This window comes from Equus quagga, chromosome 4 (genome assembly GCF_021613505.1).
Source record: "Equus quagga isolate Etosha38 chromosome 4, UCLA_HA_Equagga_1.0, whole genome shotgun sequence".
Lineage (NCBI taxonomy): Eukaryota > Metazoa > Chordata > Mammalia > Perissodactyla > Equidae > Equus > Equus quagga.
The window spans coordinates 3,292,201-3,312,957 of record NC_060270.1 but is presented as its reverse complement, the minus strand read 5'-3'; the positions used below and the strand labels follow the sequence as shown (position 1 = coordinate 3,312,957).

Genomic DNA, 20,757 nt, shown 5'->3' with positions numbered 1-20,757 from the left:
AGTGCCGATTGCCAAAATGAATGCTTTGGTAAAATAAGTAATGAGCAGAGATCATTGAGGGTGGGAAAGAACAGATTTTTAGTGTCTTTAGTGAAAGCAGTTTCCATTTTATGATGGAGTTGAGGCCAGAGAACAATGAGAAGTGAATGGGAAACATGGTAGATGACATGAGGAGAATGTATTTCAGTTCTCCCAGAAATGTCGAGAATTGTTGGCATTTGTCCACTGCCTGTAGACATAATTAATTTTTCTTCCTGTAGAACATTTTAAGAAAAGTTTTCAAAAGAGAAGGGAGGAGAGGAAAGCATCAAGAAAAGAAAAGGGACAGGAAAAGTGGAATGGGAAATTTAGGTGGGTGAAAAAAGAAAAAAAGGAAGAGAAATGGGAAAAAAGTAACAGAGAAATGGATAGATCAGTGTGGGAAAGACAAGCCAGTGAAGACAGTGGAAGTATCTGAGAAAGGCTGAGGGAAGGAAGGGGAGGCTCAGAGTTTGGGGGTGAATATTTGTCTTAACCATACTTTCATTAAGTTGTCAACTCTGGGAATCCTTTCTTTTTCTTTTAGTCAAAATTCCAAGTTTATTTTACTATTGACTTTATGTATGAAAGAGATTTTCATTTTAACTTTTACCTTAGAAACTTTGTACTGTTCATAAATATACTTGTACCACCTGAAAGTTCTTTCCATAATTAAACGTTGTATTATCTGTATTATTACTGTCATTAGAACTGTCTTTCTCTAGAAATCCAGCTAGTTTTACTTTACAGCACTTTCTTCTCCACCAGTGTTTGTAGTAAAATAAAACTGAACCAAAGACTGGAACCTAACTCAGGCAATATAAATACCAAATGTGAATAATTGTAGTTGTTAACCGTATTTGTATTAGAATGTGCTTTCATCCATGTAATCCCAAATCGGTAAATAATCAAAAATTCTCAAATTCAATATATGGGTGGATACTTATTAAGTCCTAAATCTGGAAAGAGCAATGGAGGGAAATTTTCTGTATATTTCCTGCTTTATATGTATTTAAAATACTCAATGAAATTATTGTTGGAAGTGGGTGAATGGATAGAGGAGTTAATATGTAAGTGACTTACCCCAAAAGTTTAACTAGAGAATGTGATTAAGTAAAAAGAATGGATCGTTTAATCAGAATAAGAATTTCTTACATAGGAAACATATGACCTGATACTTAAATCCAATTTCAATTGTCCAACATTGTAGTTCTTGAAAATGTATCTTAGGAAGTCATTATAGTTGTGTTATAAGTACAATAAATCCTTAAGGGGAACAATTTAGTCTTATAGATATTTTGCTTCTCCAGATTTAGTTACAAAAATAAGTTATACAGATAATTTGTTAACTATTTTATATTTTTCACCTGACTTTTCTTGCATCTTGGAAATAAATTTAATTTTATTGTAAATTATAGGGTATTTTGACATTTTGCATAAAGAATACTGAATGCTACAGAATTCATTTCTCTCTTACCCATATCTTGTAAGAAATTGTGGAGCTCCTTTCAAAGAGTTAGACTTCCTAAAGCAGAAAAGTATACAATAGCACAGGAATGACAATAAGATAGGTAGCAACTCTTCACACTGATTCATTTTGGAGATTTCATTTCTCGGCTCAGGAAAATATGGTTTATATTAATTTGCTTTGAATATGAGTAAACCAATTGTACAACTGTGTGCTTTTGCCAGAAGAGGAAGGAGTAAAAAAACTACAATACCCTTGCTAGTGCCCAAGGATTCCCTTTAGGATAAAATTAAGCTGTTCTTCTGGGCATTGTGACTAGAACATGCGTGAGAAGTCCAGGTTGTCCCACAGGGCCTTACTGACTCTGAAATCATAAACCTCAAGTCACTGGAGACAGTGCTAGTTTTAACAATTGAAAGTGCGCTTTATGCCACTATTTTCCACCGCAGATGACACTTCTGACGTGTTTATGCCAACCCCAGTTTATCTATAAATTTTGATTCTCTGAGTGCTTTCATTAGTATGGTCTTGTCTGAGCTAATCATACATGATTTTAATGAGGCCAGAGTTCTAGATTCCCAATGCTAAGAAAGTTGTCCTCCTCATGCAAACTGCAGCTCACATTCAGACATGGACCTAACTGCCCCCTTTACGCTGCAATCTGATGAGAACATCTTACTAGGCAAAGCTCAAGAAGGATCAAAGGAAAAATGAGCAAAGGAGCACAGTGGGAGGGGGCCTAGATCAGGGCATCCTAAACTTTCATGCCTTGAATCTCCAGGAGATCTTTAGAAAATGCAGATTCTGTTTCAGAGGCTTGGGTGGGGCCAGAGCGTCTTCATTTTTAACAAAGTGATGCCTGTGGACACATGCCATCCACAGGGCCTTCTTCATTGAAGGGCCTAGGTTATCAGAGCTAGATCCCTGGAAGAGCTCAACCTGGGAAATGTAGCTACAATGCCAAGAGAGGAGCAGGAGGAGCCAGATGGGGCCAGGGACGCCAGCCTGGGTGGGATCACATGGGGTCTGGAGGCCAGGTAGGGTCTTTGTTCTTGACTCAAATTAAAGGAAAACTCTTGAGAGATTATGCACATGCTGTTAAGGTGTTCATATTTGCCTTTAAGCATTAACAGAGAGTTGACAGGGAATGCTAATTCAGAAAATATTGATTTTATATGTATGAAAATAGTGTAATATGGAAATAGTGATATTTGATTTGGTGGATGAAAACTAGAAATCTGCTTGGAACTTGTATGGCAGCTAGGGGGGAAGCAAAGGGTATATTTTTGGTAGACTCATTAAACAATTTTATTGTGTCCGTAGAATTTTGCTAGTGAAAGTCAAAAAAGAGGAGGAGAAAAACAACATAGATAAAAGAGAAGTCACTGTGAAACCTCAGCAGATGAGTGGAGTAAGTGGTATTATGTCCAGAAGTAGCTTCATTGTAACCAAACAACTTAAATTTACTGCCTCCTTCAAATTTGGGTCATTATCTCCAAACTCATTTTGTTTCCTATCTGTGAGTCCAGAGGTCGGCATTGCTGCTTCCCGTATGAGCAGTCTTTTCAATTTTAGTCATTTTAATAGGTGGGTCATGATGTCTCATTGTCATCGTCATTTGCACTTCAAAATGATTAATTGTAATAAGCAAATTTTTGTATCTTTACAAAGACATCTATATATCTTATTTAGTGAGGTTTCTGTTCAAATCTATTCCCCATTTTTTAATTGTTATGTAATTTCTTATTAATGAGTTTTGAGGATTCTCCATATATCCTGGATACAAGGCTTTCATCAGATATATGATTTGCAAATATTTTCAGAAAGATCTTGATCTTCCTTCCATCCCACAAGATATCACACTCATCCATTATACTGCGTGGACCCAGTGAGCAAGAAACAGCAACTACCAAAGAGGTATTAGTAGACATTTGCATACCAGAATATGTGAAATAAATCGAGGAAAATTCAGGGCCCATTGATCTCGGTGAAATTTCTAGAGGTTCAGTTGTGTGAGTCATGTGGAGATATCCCTTCTAAGGTAAAGGACAAGTTGTTGCATCTGGACCCTCCTTCAACCAAAAAAGAGGCACAAAACCTTGTGACTCCTGTGGTTTTTGGAAGCAGCATCATCCTCATTTGGGTGTACTACTCCAGCTCATTTAATGAGCTGCAGAAAACCTGCTAGTTTTGAATGCGGCCCAAAACAGGAGGATTTGCAAATGCATAGGCTGCTGAGCAAGCTGCTCTGCCCCTTGGGCCATATGATCTAGCAGAAACAAGGAGGCTTGAAGTAGTAGTGGCTGATAGGGATGCTGTTTGGAGCTTTTGGCAGATATCTATAGGTAATGATAGTGCAGACACTTGGGTTCACTGCAAGCCCTGCCTTCCAGTGCCAATAACTGCTCTACATTTTAGAAACAGCTGTTGGCCTGCTACTGGACCATAGTAAAGACTGAATGCTTAACCACAGCCACCAATTTCCCATTGGACCAGAGGTGCCTTTCATGAATCGGGTGTTATCTGACCTACCAATCCCTGAAGTTGAGAGTGCATAGCCTCACCATCGTCAAATGGAAGTGGTATATATATGATCTACCCTGAGCAGGCCCTGAGGCACCAGCAAGTTACATGAAGAAGTGGCCCAAATGCCCATGGTCCCCATGTTTGCTCCACTGGCTTCTCTATCCCAGCCTGCACTTATAGCCTTGTGAAGAGTTGTCTATAATCAGTATACAGAGGAAGAGAGGACTCCAGCTTGGTTTACCAATGGTTCTGCAAGTTATGGAGAGACAATGTGAAAGTAGATAACTACAGCACTACTACCACACTCTGGGACATCCCTGAAGGACAGTGGTGAAGGAAATCCTCACACTGGGCAGAACTTAGAGCCGTGCACATGATTGTTCACTTGCCTAAAAAAATATATGACCAGATTTGTGATTATATACTGATTCTTGGGCTTTGGACAATAAATTAGCAGGAAGGTCTGGGACTTTGAAGCAATAATACTGGAAATTTGATGACAAGGAAATTTTTAGGATAGGTATGTGGATAGATCCCTCTAAACAGGCAAAAAATGTGAAGATATTTGTTTCCCACGTGTATGCTCACCACGTGACCTCAGCAGTGGAGGATTTTAACAATCAAGTGAATAGGATGACCCAAATATGAAATCACGTCAACCTCTTTCTCCAGCCACCCCTGACATCGCCAAATGGGCTCATGAAGAAAGGAGCTATGGAGGCAGGAATGGAGGTCATGCCTGGGTTCAGCAACCTAGACTTTCACTCTCATTGTCCAGCTTGGCTAAGACCTTTGCTGAATGCCTTATCTACCAGCAACAGAGACCAACACTGACTCCTCAGTACGGCACCAATCATCAGGGTTCTCAGCCAGCTACCTGGTGGCAGTTTGATTACATTGGACAGACTCCAGTATAATGGAAGGAACAGTGTTTGTTCTTACTAGAATGGACGCTTATTCTGGATATTGATTTGCAATCCTGCATGCAATACTCCTGCCAAAACTCTATCCATGTTCTTACAGAATTCTTTGTCCACTGTCATGGTACACCACACAGCATTGCTTCCAATCAAGGAACTTGCTTCATAGCAAATTAAGTGCATCAATGGCTCCATGATTATAAAGTTCACTTGTCTTACCATTTTTCCCATGATACTGATACAGGTAGTTTGATGGAACGATGGAACAGTCTTCTGAAACTCAGTCACAGCACCACCTAGATGGCATTACCATGCAGGGCAAGGCAAGGTTCTCCAGAAGGCTGTATATTTTCTAACTCTGTGTCCAATACCTAGTATTGAATCACCACGTAAAGAAGAAAGTTACTGTGCTGGCTGGTGTGACTGATCCTGACTCTCAGGGAGAACTTGGATTACTCCTACACAATGGAGATAAGAACAAGTATGTCTGAAATTCAGATCACTTCGGATGTCTCAGTAATACCATTCCTTGTCATTAAGATGAATGGAAACCTCAACAAACCAATCTAGGAAAGATTTCTAATGGCCTAGACACTTTCAGGAATGAAAGTAAAGAAAAATGACCAGGTAAACAAAACATAACTTCGGTACTTGCTGAAGGCAAAGGGAATATGGAATTGATGGCTGAAGGAGATAGATATAAATACAAGTTACAACCATATGCCCAGTCACAGAAATGAGGGCTGTAATTGTCATGATTATGTTGCTCCTCGGTTTGAAAGGGTAGGTTTCGTTTGTGTGCGTGTACATATGTACACGTGTTTGTATATATGTATATTTATATGTATACATAATGCATAGCAAATTTTTTTTCCTTTCTACTCTTATTCTCTTATCATGTAACATAAAATGTATTGATTTTATATTATAGTAATTAAGTATTGCTAATTTGACATCATAGTATTTAATTTTCCAGATATCAAGGAGAAGAGTAAACATCACTCAAGTGTTCTGGCTTCTGCTCTGTCAAAGGAGTCAGTGTATTTTCTGTTGTATACAGTATAGTTGTATCATGTTAGATGGAATTACAACCTCTTTATTGTCTTATTTTGAGTTTAAGTATGGTTTAAGGAATTCTGTGTAGGTTCCACATTGATAACTGGTTGACTTGTGATGGTTCATTTTGTCTGTCAACCTGACTCGACTATGGATTGTCCAGATATCTGTTAATCATTACTTCTGGTTGTGTTTTGAGGGTGTTCTGGAAAATATTAGTATTAAATTAGTAGACTTAGTAAAGTAGTTGGTCCTCCCTAAGGCTGGTGAGCATCATTTAATCCGTTGAAGGCCTGAATGGATCAAAAAGGCAGAGGAGGTTGAATTTGCTCTCTGCCTGACTGGTTGATCTGTGACATTGATCTTCTCCTGCCTTGGGCTCTTGTGGTTCTTAGGCCTTCAGAATTGATGGACTGTATACTATCAGCTCTCCTATTCTCAGGCCTTAGAACTACCCCATGGTCTTTCCTGGGTCTCTACTGTGAAGACAGTAGATCATAGGATTACTCATTATCCATAATCATGTGAGTCAATAACTTATAATAAATGTCTTTTGATATAGATAAGATGTAGATAAAGATTGATATAGATTTAACTATACATTTGTATTTATATATATCATATTGGTTCTGTACTCTAGACAGCCTTGACTAATACAAACACTAGCCGTGTATTTGGTGAACTTCATTCTTCATCTTGAAAAACAGAGGGAAGTATCATGATGCAACTGTTAGCTATTGACCTCAGATAAGTCTAACTTAGAAGGTACCTTCTCAGAAGACCCATCATCATATTATGACAGCATGAGTGTTATCTTGTATATGAAACTTCTTTGAGAGCAATGGTCCAAAAGTTGATGTGCCTTGACATTCAAATTTTCTAATGGCAGATGTTCCTCTCATTCACTTTATTGACATAAGGCAATGGGGCTTAATTGGCTATCATCACTATCAATCATGAAATAATTCAATCAAATAATTATTCACTTTAGGTGTATAATACTTGTGATTGTCATGAAATAAACTTAAGAAGATGAGCTGGCAGGGAGCAGCCATCTCAGGCACAATAATCTGGCAGGGCTCATTGCAAGACTAAAAAAGAGTGATGCACTCTTACTGAAAAAGATAAAAAGTGTACTAAGACTTCTAAGTTGTAATCTAAAAAAGTCTGTTGCCAAAAATAGGTATTACACAAGGCTGTTTATGTCTTAAAAGTTTCAGCTGAAGGAGCATTCCTGTCCTCTCCGAGGTAATCTAGAAATGCATCATGAAAGCTGTAATATTTGAGATAGACCTTGAAGAAAGCATAGCATTTCAACTGTAAAACAAGATAGGATATTTGGGGGGGGGGGTGCATTTTGAGGAGAGACCTATATTAACAAAAGCATGTACCTGAGAGGGGGGTGTGTCCAGAAGGCTTCCAGTAACTCATTGGGTATAACACAGGGTCCATTAGGAGAATTATAGAGGAAGAGACTTCAGAGTTTATCCAAGTTTTTATTGGAAAGGACTTAAAAATAATGCCAGGTGGCAAATGCAGAGTGAGGTATGTGAGGAATATGATTTAATCAGAGTTCTCTTTATGAAGAATAATCTGGCAGCAATGTTTGGGAAGTAAGAGAGTGTCTGCAAGATGTAGGACATAAGTTACTAAAGTTTTGCAGTTCACGGAAGCTATTAGTTCTCAGGTGAGGACCTGAGTAGTATCAGCAGGAATGTGTGTGGAAACAGTGATGATGGAGAAGGGCAAGAGTGGACCTGAAGGTGGTCACTCATTATATTAAGAGTATGGAGTGAGATGAAAATTAACGAATAAGGACTTTTGAGGCACAAAACACCCAAATTCTTGCTCATTTTCATATCTTCCCCAGAAAGCCACTGTGCACTATGACATCATATCCTCTTAACATTATTTAATTTTTTTTTGAGTAAGATTAGCCCTGAGCTAACTACTGCCAATCTTCCTCTTTTTGCTGAGGAAGACTGACTCTGAGCTAACATCCATGCCCATCTTCCTCTATTTTATATGTGGGACGCCTACAACAGCGTGGCTTTTGCCAAGCAGTGCCATGTCCGCACCTGGAATCCAAACCAGCGAAGCCCAGGCCACTGAGAAGCAGAACGTGCGAACTTAACCGCTGCGCCACTGGGCCGGCCTCAACATTATTTGAACTTTAGTAGCATGCACTCGAAGCCTCTCATTGTCAATAACACATTCACATACCCTTTATAATTTACTAATTTCTTTATCTTTTAGTTTCCTTTTTTTTTTAATTCTGGCAATATTGAGATCATTTCCTTCCTGTCCTACCACTTCTTTTTCCTCCTCTGCCCATCCCTATTAAATTCTGCAATCTTATCTCTTAGCTCTGAATTATGAATCATTTCTGATTATCCTACAAAATATAAACAGCTGGAAAGTAAATTTCAAGGCATCATAGACACTGTAAGACAACTCCTCCTTCTTATTACTCATGGAGACAGAGTGGGCTAAGAGCATCCTCTTACAGTTTGGCACAAACTTCACTATCTTAACTCTCTTCACATTTTTTTCTTCAGAGGTTTTCCCATTTCTTTGTATTTCATTCTGTGATCTGTGAGTTGAATCCACACAGGTGAAATTCACCATTTGCCAAATAAAGTATAATGAAAGACCTTTGATGGCTAGCAGGATTCCTGGGATTTCTCCCTGTTCACTCACAAACAAAACTACCTCCACTGTTGAGTTAATGTGATATGAGTCTCCAGACTGCCCAACTGTATTAATATCAAAGATGCTGTAATCGAGCCCTGTAAAGGAACTACATTATTTTAGTGATTAATGCATTCATGAAGCCACATTGGAAACATGCATGCATATAAAATATTTAATTTTTTTCCTCTTTAATTATTTTAGTATGACATGAACACCTGATTAAAATTTTTTCAATGTTTTTGAATATCATATACACATAAATAAAGATTTTTTTAGGTACTAACAACTTAAATCATTAAAAAACTAGGGCAATTATAACTGCAAAATCTTTGCACACTAACCCAAACAGAGCCACATCTCATCTGCAAATTGTGTGACCATTTTAATAAAAAGCGAACAGATATTAGTATGAGATCTAACCATTTCTCTTTAGCATTTTTGCCAGTGAATCTATGACTTTCTTATTTCTCAGGCTGTAGATAATTGGATTTAACAAAGGAATGAAGACATTGTAAAATAGAGAGTCCGCCATATCTTGGTCATCTGCTTGTGCAGATCCAGGGCGCAGATACATGAAGAGAAGAGGGCCATAGTATAAAGAGACAGAGAAGAGATGGGCTCCACAGGTGGAGAAGGCTTTCCTGGTGCCTTGTGCAGACTTCCTTTTTAAGATTGTAAAGAGAACAAGTGTATAAGAGACAAGAACAGTCAGAATGGTGAACACTTGTATTGATCCAGAGAAAATAAATACCATCAGAACATTAATTGAAGAGTCAGTACAGGAAATTCTACATAATGGCATAATATCACAGTAAAAGTGATGTATTATGTTATATTTACAGAAGGTTAATCTAAATAAAAAACCTATATGGATAAAGGCATGAAGAAAGCCACCTAAAAATGATAAAACTAAAAGCCTGAGGCATAGTCTACTGGTCATAATCACCGGATAAAGCAATGGTTTGCATATGGCCACAAAGCGATCATATGCCATTGTTGCCAAGAGAAAACATTCTGTGGTTACACTGACTGCAAAGGAAAAAAATTGTATCCTGCATTCAGAGAGAGAGATTATCTTATGCATGGCAAAGAAGTTGACCAGCATCTTGGGGGTCACTGTGGATGATATCCAGGCGTCCACAAAAGCCAAACTCCCAAGGAAGAAGTATATAGGGATGTGAAGTTGAGGGTCATTCCATATGAGAACAATCAGAACAAGGTTCCCCACGATGGTGATGAAATATACAAGCAAGAACACCAGGAACAGGGGGATGTGCCACTCTGGTTGATATGTAAGTCCTGTGAGAATAAACTCTGTCAGCAACGTTGCGTTTTCCCTTTCCATGTCCTCACTAGGTGTTGCCTGAAATGAAATGGAGTAAATGAAAAAAATCTATCACTGAAGATTTATAATCTGAAAATACAAGGAGGAGAGTTGAAATAAGATTATACACATCAGAATTTCCCCTTAATTTTGTTTATTAGCTCTACAATAGATGAACCTATTTTGGGGGAATTGAGCAAATGGAAAGAATTCAATAATTTCAGTTCAAGAAATGTTCAGCAATGAACATAGTTAGAAAAAAGAAATACCTTCTAAGTATTATGAAATTTGGGGGGATATCATGGATTGTGACAGGGAAATTCTGTGTGTAGAACATGGATGTCAGGTCAAGGGAAAAGCAGTTTAAAAGGCCCAGGTAATGAAATGAATACAATGGCATATGAAGGTCCTGGAATTTATTCCTCTGCCAATAAACAAGTACTGAAAACTTGAGAGATGTGGACTGCTGTAAGGTATTTTTTAAAATAAATACATGGCAGTGTAGAAAGTAGGCTGCTGGTGGGGAAACTGGACTCAGGGATACTAGTCAGGAAGCCAATAGTGTCGCCCCATGGTTCCCAAGCTGGACTACATATCAGAGTGTCCGAGAAATTTTTTGTGCAAAATATAGATTGTGAGGTATCACTGCAGAAAATGATTCAGTGGATCGAGAATGGGGTCTAATATCTGAATTTACAAACGTTCTCCAAGTGATTCAAACGCATGTCAACCACCTCGTCAATGAGTGATATGACATTGGGAATGATGAGGAGGAATGAGACAGAGATGCAAGGAATTCAGAATGTAGAATCATTGGCCCTTGGTGACATATTAGACGGGAAGTGGGTTGTCAGTGAAGGTGAGAACATTCACTTGGTCACCAGTAGATGGTCTTCAACAATTGAGATTGAGAACTCAGATGCAGTGGCCAGTTTGTGGAGAAAGTGTCCTCTGAATATCCCAGTGAGATAGCTTAGACACATGAGTCTACCAGAGTTTAATAGAAATAATGTCTTCGAGTCACTGGGCTAGCAGAATTTATATTTATGGATGACCTATCCATTGGAGAATGTACATAAAGTGTAGAGAAAAGCATGGAAGTAAACTTGAGGAAATTCATCAAAGAGGTTCTAAAGTGAATACACAGCTTTTATTAGATGGCCAACATCTCATCCCCTTTTCTACTACATTGTCTTGGTGGCTGGCAGAGATTACCACCAGTCAAGAATCAAAAGAGCCAGAACTGACTTTCCCATCCCCCTCTGTGCCTGGAGTGAGGGGACTTGACCTAGATATGGCAAATCAAACCTACATAAATTACATTTGGAATATGGGGGCGGGGGGGGGAAGGTACAAGGACATAGAGAATATTGGTTGCAAAGGCAGCAATAGGAAGAGTGCAGCAAATGCATCCTGCACCCACAAAGATGGCACTGTCAGTGTGAGCTGCTTTCCAGGTTCAGCAGCAGTGACAGCAGCTCTCATTGAGTTAGTGCTGGGACACAATTTGGGCTGCTATTTGGCCTCTTTGCTTCCTTCTGTTCTGCCCATTTTTTCAGCTGATTCCTCCAATCTTTCTTGCATTTCCATGTTAGAGCAAATTTCCTTTCAATTGAGTCATTTTTTTGTTGCAACCAAGATGCCTGGCTCTTGAAAAGACTAGGGAGAGACCAGATAAGGATACTGGGCAGAGTGATCAGAGAAACAGGAAGAAGACTGGACAGCTGAGTGTTGTGAACTTACAGAGAAAGATGCTCAAGAAGAAAAAAGGGAATATACGTCAAATGCCAAAATAAATGCTCTAGTAAGACAAAGAGTGACCAGAGTTCACTGAGTGTGAACATTAAGAGATTGGTGGTGGCTTTAGTGAGAGCGCTTTCTATTTTGTGATAGAGTTGAGGCCAGAGCATGATGGGAACTGAAAGGAAAACCAGTAAGCGGAATGATACAGAGAACTTCAAGAAATGTGAAGGACAGTTGGCATTTCTCTACTTCTCCTAGACACCTGGAGGGGTTTTTTCCTCTGATACATTTTTAGTAAAAGTTTTCAAAGGAGAGGAGAAGAAAATGAGGCATGGAGAGCAGAGAGGGAACAGGAGAAGTGGGAAGGAAATATGTAAGAAAATAATGTGGAGGTGAGTAAAGATGGAAAATAACAGAGGGAGATGGCGAGTGTAGGAAAAACCAGGAAGAGGGAGAGAAAGGCTAATGAAAGGGTAATGAAAGTCCATAACTCCAGTTGTCAAGTAGATTTTTATCTGGAATGGCCTTATTTCCCTGCAATCCCAATAACTAAATAATTGAAAACTCTCAAATTGACTTTCCGTGTTTGTAGTTATTAGATCATAATGCTGGAAAGCATAGTGGAGGGATATTTTGTACACATTTCATGATATATATCTATATATATATCTATGTATGTATCCTTAATGATCTCTATATATTTCCATTTATATTCTATAATACATATACATTTCTGTTCTATATAGAAAATAATCGATAAAATTATTGTCAGAAGTTGTTGAAGGGATAGAGGAGTTAATATTTTAGTGATTTATCTCAAAAGTTTTAACCACTGGTTAGTTAAGCAGAATGGGTCTTTCTGTCAGAATCATCAGCATGATTTCTTCGATGAGAATCATATGACCCGAAACTGAAACCTACTTCTAAATTACTTAACTCACTAGTTCACCAAAATTTACTTCATCAGATCCTTATACTTACGTTAACAAAATACGAAATATCATTAAAGGGAAGAAATCAGTCTACAGCTATTTTTCATACCCCAACTTTAGTCATAAAATAAAATACACAATCTAGTCACTATTTTATCCCAATTTCCACCTGGCTATTTGACATCGTATGAACCCAATCTAAAACTATTATAAATTAAACTGTGTATTAAATTTTCTGTATACATAATAATGAATATTATACAAATGATTTCTCTCTTACCCATATCTTAACAGAAATTATGGAGATCCTTTCAACACGTCAGGTTTCCTAGAGTAGAAAAATATACAGTAGCACAGGAATGACAATAACATAGCTAGCAGTTCTTTGCACACTGATTCATTTTGGAGGCTTCATTTCCCAAGCTCAGTAAGATATTGTTTATATTAATTTGTTTTGAAAGAAGAGTCAACTAATTATACAACTGTGTGCTTTTGCCAAAAGATGACAGAGAGAAGAACTGAAATTCCCCTGACAGCACCCCTGGATTCCCTTTAGGACAAAGCCAAGCAGTTCTTCTGGGCACTGTGGACTTGGACATGCATGAGAAGTCCAGGCTGTCCCTCAGGGCGTTACAGACTATGAAATCATACACAGCAAGTCACTGTACACAGTGCTAGTTTTATCGATTGAAATTGCATTTCATGCCACTATTTTTCCCCACAGATCACATTTCTGACGTGTTTATGCAAACTCCAGTTTATCTAGAAATTTTGATGCTCTGAGTGCTTTGATCAGTATGGTCTTGTCTGAGCTAATCAGACATGATTTTAATGAGGTCAGAGTTCTACATTCCCTTCAGGAGCCGACCCCAATACGGTTGTCCTCCTCATGCAAACCGCAGCTCACATCCAGACCTCGACCTATCTCCGCACTATAAACTGAAATCTGATGACAAATCGTACTATGCAAAGGTCACAGGAGAGCAGAGGAAAAGAGAGCAAAGGACCACAGTGGGAGGAGGCCTGGATATGAGTTTCCCAAACTTTAATGCCTGTGGATCTCCTAAGATTTGTTAAAACACAGATTCTGTGTCAGAGGTCTGGCTGGGGCCTGAGGTTCTTCATTTCTAACAAGGTGATGCCTGTGGACACATGGTGTCCACAGGGCCTTCTTCACTGGGGGACCTAGATTATCAGGGAGCTGGGTCACCGGAGAAGCTCAACATGGTCAATGGAGCAAGCATGCCAAGAGAAAAGCAGGGAGAGTCAGATGGGGCCAGTGACGCCTGCCTGGGTGGGATCACAGGGGTTCTGGAGGCCAGGTCAGGGCTTTTGTTCTTTACCCCAAATTAGGGGGAGGCTACTGAGAGATTGTGAACATGGTGGTAATGTGTTCAGGTATGCCTTTCACGCCTTAAGAGAGAATATTGTCAATCAACATTCATTCAGGAAAATAAAACAATTTACTTATTTATAACATTTTGATGTGTTATCTAAAGCGTAAAAAAAAAAAAGAATAACCTCCAGTGGAATCATGGCAATGTTTGGGAAAAAGAACGTATTTTTTTAATGCTCATTAATCTATTTTCCTGCTTCCTTAAAATCTTGCTAGTGAAAGAGAAAGAAGTGGTGAAAAAATAATGTAGATAAAATAGCATTGACTGGGAAACTCTGCAGAAGGGTTGGGTGAGCAGTGTGATGTGCACAGGCAGCTTCGCCATAACCCAAACTTGACTTAAATTTACTGCCCCCTTCACTGTTGTGAAATCACCTCCCAACTCATTTTGTTGCCTATCTGTGAGTATAGAGATCTGCATAACTCCTTCCAGTATGGATTGTGCTTTCAATTTTAGTTATTTCAATAGGTGGGTTGTGGTATCTCACTGTGGTCTTCATTTGCATTTCCCTGATGAATAATGATGATTAGCATCTTTTCGTAACCTCATTTGACATCTGTATGCTATCTTCAGTGAAGTGTCCATTCAAATCTTTTGCTCTTTTTTTTTTTATTTTTTTGAGGAAGATTGGCCCTGAGCTAACATCCATGCCCATGTTCCTCTTTATATGTGGGACGCCTGCCACAGCATGGCTTGATAAGCAGTGTGTACGTCTGCATCCAGGATCCGAACTGGCAAACCCCGGGCCACCAAAGCAGAGCTTGTGAACTTAACTACTGTGCCACCAGGCTGGCCCCTCTTTTGCCCATTTTTTAATTGAATTATTTGTTTTCTAATTTTTGAGCTCTGAGAGTTCTTCGTATATCCTAGATATCTTTTATCGGATATATGATTAACACATATTTTCTGAAAATCTTTGGTTAGTCATTTCATTTTAGCAATGGTTTTTGAACAGCAATTCTTTTATTTTAATGAAGTTAATTCATCAATTTTTTTCTTTCATGGATTGTGCTTTGGTATTGTATTTCTTGGTTGCGCAATAGGTTTAGGATCCATTTTGAGTTAATTTTTGTGTATTATCTGGATGAGAGCTCATTTTTCTTTTGCACATAGATAGCAAATTTTCCCAACATCGTTTGCTGAGAAAACTGTCCTTTCTCCACTGAATTACCTCTGCACCTTTGTCCAAAATCAGTTGTCCATATATTTATGGGTTTGCTTCTGGATTCTGCTCTGTTCCACTCACATATTCGTCTATCTTGACAATGATGCTACACTGTCTTGATACTGAAGTTCTACCTTAAGTCTTGGAACCAGATAGTGTTAGACCTCTAACTTTGTTCTTCTTTTTCAAAGTTATCTTGGCTATTCTACATCCTTCGCATTTCCATGTAAATATTGGAATCAGCTTGTCAATTTCTATAAGAAATCCTGCTGGGATTTTGATTAGTATTCTATTAAATCTATAGATGCATTTGGGGAGATTGGTTTTTTTTCAATATTGAATATTCCACACCTATCTTTTCTTTTATTTAGTTATTCTGTGATTTCTGTCATAAAAAATTTTTCATGTTCTGTGTCTAGGTCTTGCCCATCATTTGTCAGATTTACCACTAAGTTTTCATATGATGTAATCCTATGATTTCATATGATTGTACATAGTGTAGACACGTACATACATCTGCCTGTTTGCAGATAAGAAAATTATGCACTGCACACACAGTTCTGCAATCTGCTATTCCTGCTTAATATATTTAGAGTGGTATCTCTAGAGAAAGGGGTTCAAGTCCCTACTCTGATCCCTTTAGCACTTCCCTTTTTCCTTCTCCCAATTTAAGGAGATATTAAAATGATATGTGAAATGATGAGATTCTGGTGGGACCATATGGGTGGGTTTTGGGGGCATCCAAAGATCAGCCTGTGGCTCTTACTTAACCATTGCTTTTCTCTTCTTTTACCAGAAATGCTAAGTAGCTCCCCAGGCATGCTCCCTTGAACCAGGCTATCATCTCTCTCTTCTTTCTGACCAGAGAAGTAAGCTCATGCATGGACTTCCTTCCAGACATGGCCACCCCCACTTCACTTTTTCTTCTTCTAGCTGGCCACCAGGCTTTGGTCTGGCCAGCCCGGGCCAGCCTTGTGCACCATGGGTAACATGTTCTCCTCTGGCTCCATCTCTTCTAGCACCAGAGTCGGGATTCAGATTGCACTTACAGGGAAAAAGCCCCTCAGACCTCTTGACCAGGCCACAATTTCCTGTCTTATTTTGACAGCTCAGATAACAATATATTTTACTTTGCTTTCTTTTCCCTGCACTTAAGTCCGTCTCTAGAAGAGAGAAAATTTAGGTACTTCTCCCAAAAACTCCTGGAAGATGATTTAGCTACTTCTGCTTATTTGTTTTATATAAAATATATGGACTTGGACGTTCTTTGTTTGAAGATTTTTAACTAAAAATCTGAATTTTAAAAAGCACACGAGTATTCAGATTGTCTATTTCTTCTTAAATAAGCTTTTGATACTTTGGTTTTTTTTCAGGGAATTTGTTCATTTCATCTAGGTTGACAAATTTTGGGACATAAACTTGTTCAGGGTATTCCTTTGTCTTTTAAACATACAGCATCTGTAAAGATGTTCCTTATTTCTCTTCCAATATTTGTATTTTCTGTCATTTAGCAATTTAAGTGTTTTTTTTCTTGGTCAGCTTGTCTAGAAGTTGATCAATTTTATTGATCTTTTCAGAGAACCAGCTTTTTATTTCAAAGACCTAGCTTTTCATTTCATTGATTTTCTCTATTACTTTTGTTTCAATTTAATTGATTTTTACTCATATTTACATATTGCTTTCTGCTTGCTTTGAGTTTAATTCGCTCCTCTGCTTATGGTGTCTTAATTTGGAAAAAGAACATTGATTTAATCCTTTCTTCTTTTCTACTATAAGCGTTTAATGCTATAAATTTATCTTTAAAGAAAATTTTAGCTTACCCTATGCATTTAAATACTTCTATTTTCATTTAAATTCAATTCATTGAATTTAAAATATCTTACTCTTTCCTCCGTGACTATCTCTTTGACCCATAGGTGTTTAGAATGATGGTTTTTAATTGCCAAATATGTAGAGATTTTACACATACTTTTCTCTTATTGATTTCTAGTTCAATTCTGTTATGGGCTAACTTTTTATTAATTCAATTATTTTAAATATCACCCAGAATAGGGTTTATTTTGGTGAATGTTCTATGTGTACATAAAAATACTGTATACCCTGCTACTGTTTGAAGGGGTATTCTATACATATCATGTTGGTTGTTAGTACTTTTCAGGTCTTCTCTACTTTTAGTGATATTCTACTTCTTCTGTCAATTATTAAAAAAGGAACATTGAAGTCTTAATCTATAATTGTGGATTTGTCTATTTCTCTTTTCCATTCTATCAGTTTTTGCCTCAAGTAGTTTGAAGCTCCATTGCTCAGTGCTTACATACTTAGTATTATTTTGTGTTCTTAAAGAATTGAACCCTTTCCCTCTTTGCAGTGTTCTTCTCTATCTCTGGCGATATTCCCAGATCTGAGGTCCATGTTTTGTTTTATCATCCTCCAGCTTTCTTTTGGTTAGTGCTTGCTAATATATCTGTTTTCCATCATTTTACTTCTAATTTATCTGTCTCTATATTTTATGTGTTTCTTCTCAAGAATATATAGTTAGATCTTGCTTTGGAATCCAATCTGACAAATTTTCCTTTATTTGGTATTTTATACCACTTGTATTTAATGAAATTATCGATGTGGATGGATTAAAGGCTATCACTTTATACACATTTTTATATCCATTTCATCTATTTGTTGTTATCCTTTTCCTCTTTTTTCATCTGCTTTTGGATTAATAGAGATTTTTCGTGATTCCATTCTGTATCCACATTTGCAATATTATTTATACACTGTCTATTTTCTGGTAATTCCCTTTAATTAACCACAGTCTATCTTTGAATAATAATATACCACTACATACATAGTGTAATAATCGGACAAAAGTCTACTTGCAATTCCTCCCTCCAATCTTTTCTAGTATGTTGTCATATATTTTACTTTTATCTATGTTATAAAGACACAATATATTGCTACTCTTTTTGACATTTAATGGTCTTTTAGATTAATTCAAAATAAGAGAGATTCTACTTTATATGAACTTTAGTTTTAACTATATTCAAGATCCTTTTTTTGAATTTTTTATTTTTTTCGGATGTACATCATATTTCGAATTCTGTATACATTACATCATGTTCACCACCCGGACACTAATTATAGTGCATCTCCTCACATGTGAGCCTAATCACCCCTTTTGCCCTCACCTCTCCCCCCTTCCCCAATGGTAACCACCAGTCCAATCTCCAATGCTATGTGGGTTTTTTTGTGTGTGTGGTTTTTATCTTCTACTTATGAGTAAGATCATATGGTGTTTGACTTTCTCCCTCTGACTTATTTCACTCAGCATAATACCCTCAAGGTCCATCCATGTTGTCACAAATGGCCAGATTTTGTCATTTCTTATGGCTGAGTAATAGTCCATCGTGTATAAATACCACATCTTCTTTATCCATTCGGTCCTTGACTGGCACCGAGGCTGCTTCCATGTCTTGGCTGTTGTGTATAATGCCGCAATGAACATAGGGGTGCAGGCATCTTTATGCCTTTGTGTTTTCAAGTTCTTTGGATAAATACCCAGCAGTGGAATAGCTGGATCATATGGTAGATCTATCCTTAATTTTCTGAGGATACTCCAAACTGTTTTCCATAGTGGCTGCATCAGTTTGCACTGCCGCCAGCAGTGAACAAGTGTTCCCTTCTCTCCACATCCTCTCCAACATTTGTTGTTTCCTGTCTTGTTAATTATAGCCATTCTGACCGGAGTGAGGTGATACCTCATTGTAGTTTTGATTTGCATTTCCCTGATAGCTAATGATGTTGAGCATCTTTTCATATGCCTGTTGGCCATCTGTATTTCTTCTTTGGAGAAATCTCTGTTCAGATCTTTTGCCCATTTTCTAATTGGATTGTTGGTTTTTTTGTTGTTGAGCTGTATGAGTTCTTTGTATATTTTGGATATTAACCCCTTATCTGATATGTGGTTTGCAAATATCTTCTCCCAATTGTTAGGTTGTCTTTTCGTTTTGTGGATGGTTTCCTTTGCTGTGCAGAAGCTTTTTAGTTTGATGTAGTCCCATTTGTTGATATGGGTCAGACATGGGACTTGAAAATATGCTGCTCAGACCAATGTCATAGAGCGTACTGCTTATGTTTTCTTCTAGAAGTTTCATGGTTTCGGGTCTTACATCCAAGTCTTTAATCCATTTTGAGTTGATTTTTGTGCATGGTGTAAGGGAATGGTCTACTTTCATTCTTTTGCATGTGGCTGTCCAGTTTTGCCAAAACCATTTATTGAAGAGACTCTCCATTCTCCATCCTATGCTCTTGGCTCCCTTGTCGAATATTAGCTGTCCATATACGTGTGGGTTTACTTCTGGGCTCTCAATTTTGTTCCATTGATCTATATGCTGTTTGGGTTACTATGACTTTGTAATCTAATTTGAAATCAGGGAGTGTGATACCTCCAGCTTTGTTCTTTTTTTCTCAGGAATCCTTTGGCTATTCAGGGTCTTTTGTTGTTCCATATAAATTTTAGGATTCTTTGTTCTATTTCTGTAAAAAATGTTGTTGGAACTTTGATAGGGATTGCATTGAATCTATAGATTGCTTTAGGAAGTATGGACACTTTAACAATGTTAATTCTTCCAATCCAAGAGCACGGAATATCTTTCCATTTCTTTGTGTCTTCTTCGATTTCTTTCAACAATGTTTTATAGTTTTCAGTGTACAGATCTTTCACCTCTTTCGTTAAGTTTATTCCTAGGTATTTTATTCTTTTGGTTGCAATTGTAAATGGGACTGTATTCTTAATTTCTCTTTCTGCTACTTCGTTGTTGGTGTATAGATACGCAACCGATTTTTGTACATTGATTTTGTATCCCGCAACTTGACTGTACTCCTTTATTATTTCTAAAAGTTTTTTAGTGGACTCTTTAGGGTTTTCTAGATATAAAATCATGTCGTCTGCAAAGACTGACAGTTTCACTTCTTCTTTTCCAATGTGGATCCCTTTTATTTCTTTTTCTTGCCTGATTGCTCTGGCTAGGACTTCCAATACTATGTCAAATAAGAGTGGTGACAGTGGGCATCCTTGTCTGGTTCCTGTTCTTAGAGGGATAGCTTTCAGTTTTTCTCCATTGAGAATGATATTTGCTGTGGGTTTGTCATACATGGCCTTTATTATGTTGAAATATTTTCCTTCTATACCCATTTTATTCATAGTTTTTATCATAAATGGATGCTGTATCTTGTCAAATGCTTTCTCTGCATCTATTGAGATGATCATGTGATTTTTATTCTTCATTTTGTTAATGTGGTGTATCATGTTGATAGATTTGCGGATGTTGAACCATCCCTGCATCCCCAGAATGAAACCCACTTGACCATGATGTATGATCTTTTTAATGTATTGTTGTATTTGATTTGCTAGTATTTTGTTGAGGATTTTTCCATCGATGTTCATGAGAGATATTGGCCTGTAATTTTCTTTTTTTGTGTTGTCCTTGTCTGGTTTTGGTATCAGGATAATGTTTGCTT

At 37.7% G+C, this 20,757-nt stretch overlaps 1 protein-coding gene across 1 annotated transcript; it reads right to left on the bottom strand.

Annotated features, from left to right (window-relative positions):
• Positions 1-9,097: 9,097 nt before the first annotated feature.
• On the bottom strand, positions 9,098-10,045 carry LOC124238478 (olfactory receptor 5H2-like). The gene has a single exon (XM_046659465.1). It carries the CDS (start codon positions 10,025-10,027, stop codon positions 9,098-9,100), a length of 930 nt encoding a protein of 309 aa, XP_046515421.1. The 5' UTR covers positions 10,028-10,045.
• Between the last annotated feature and the right edge of the window lie 10,712 nt (positions 10,046-20,757).

Bases quoted from the DNA above. Each gene is read 5' to 3' on its own strand.
- LOC124238478 (XM_046659465.1), bottom strand. From the start codon at position 10,027: ATGGAAAGGGAAAACGCAACGTTGCTGACAGAGTTTATTCTCACAGGA.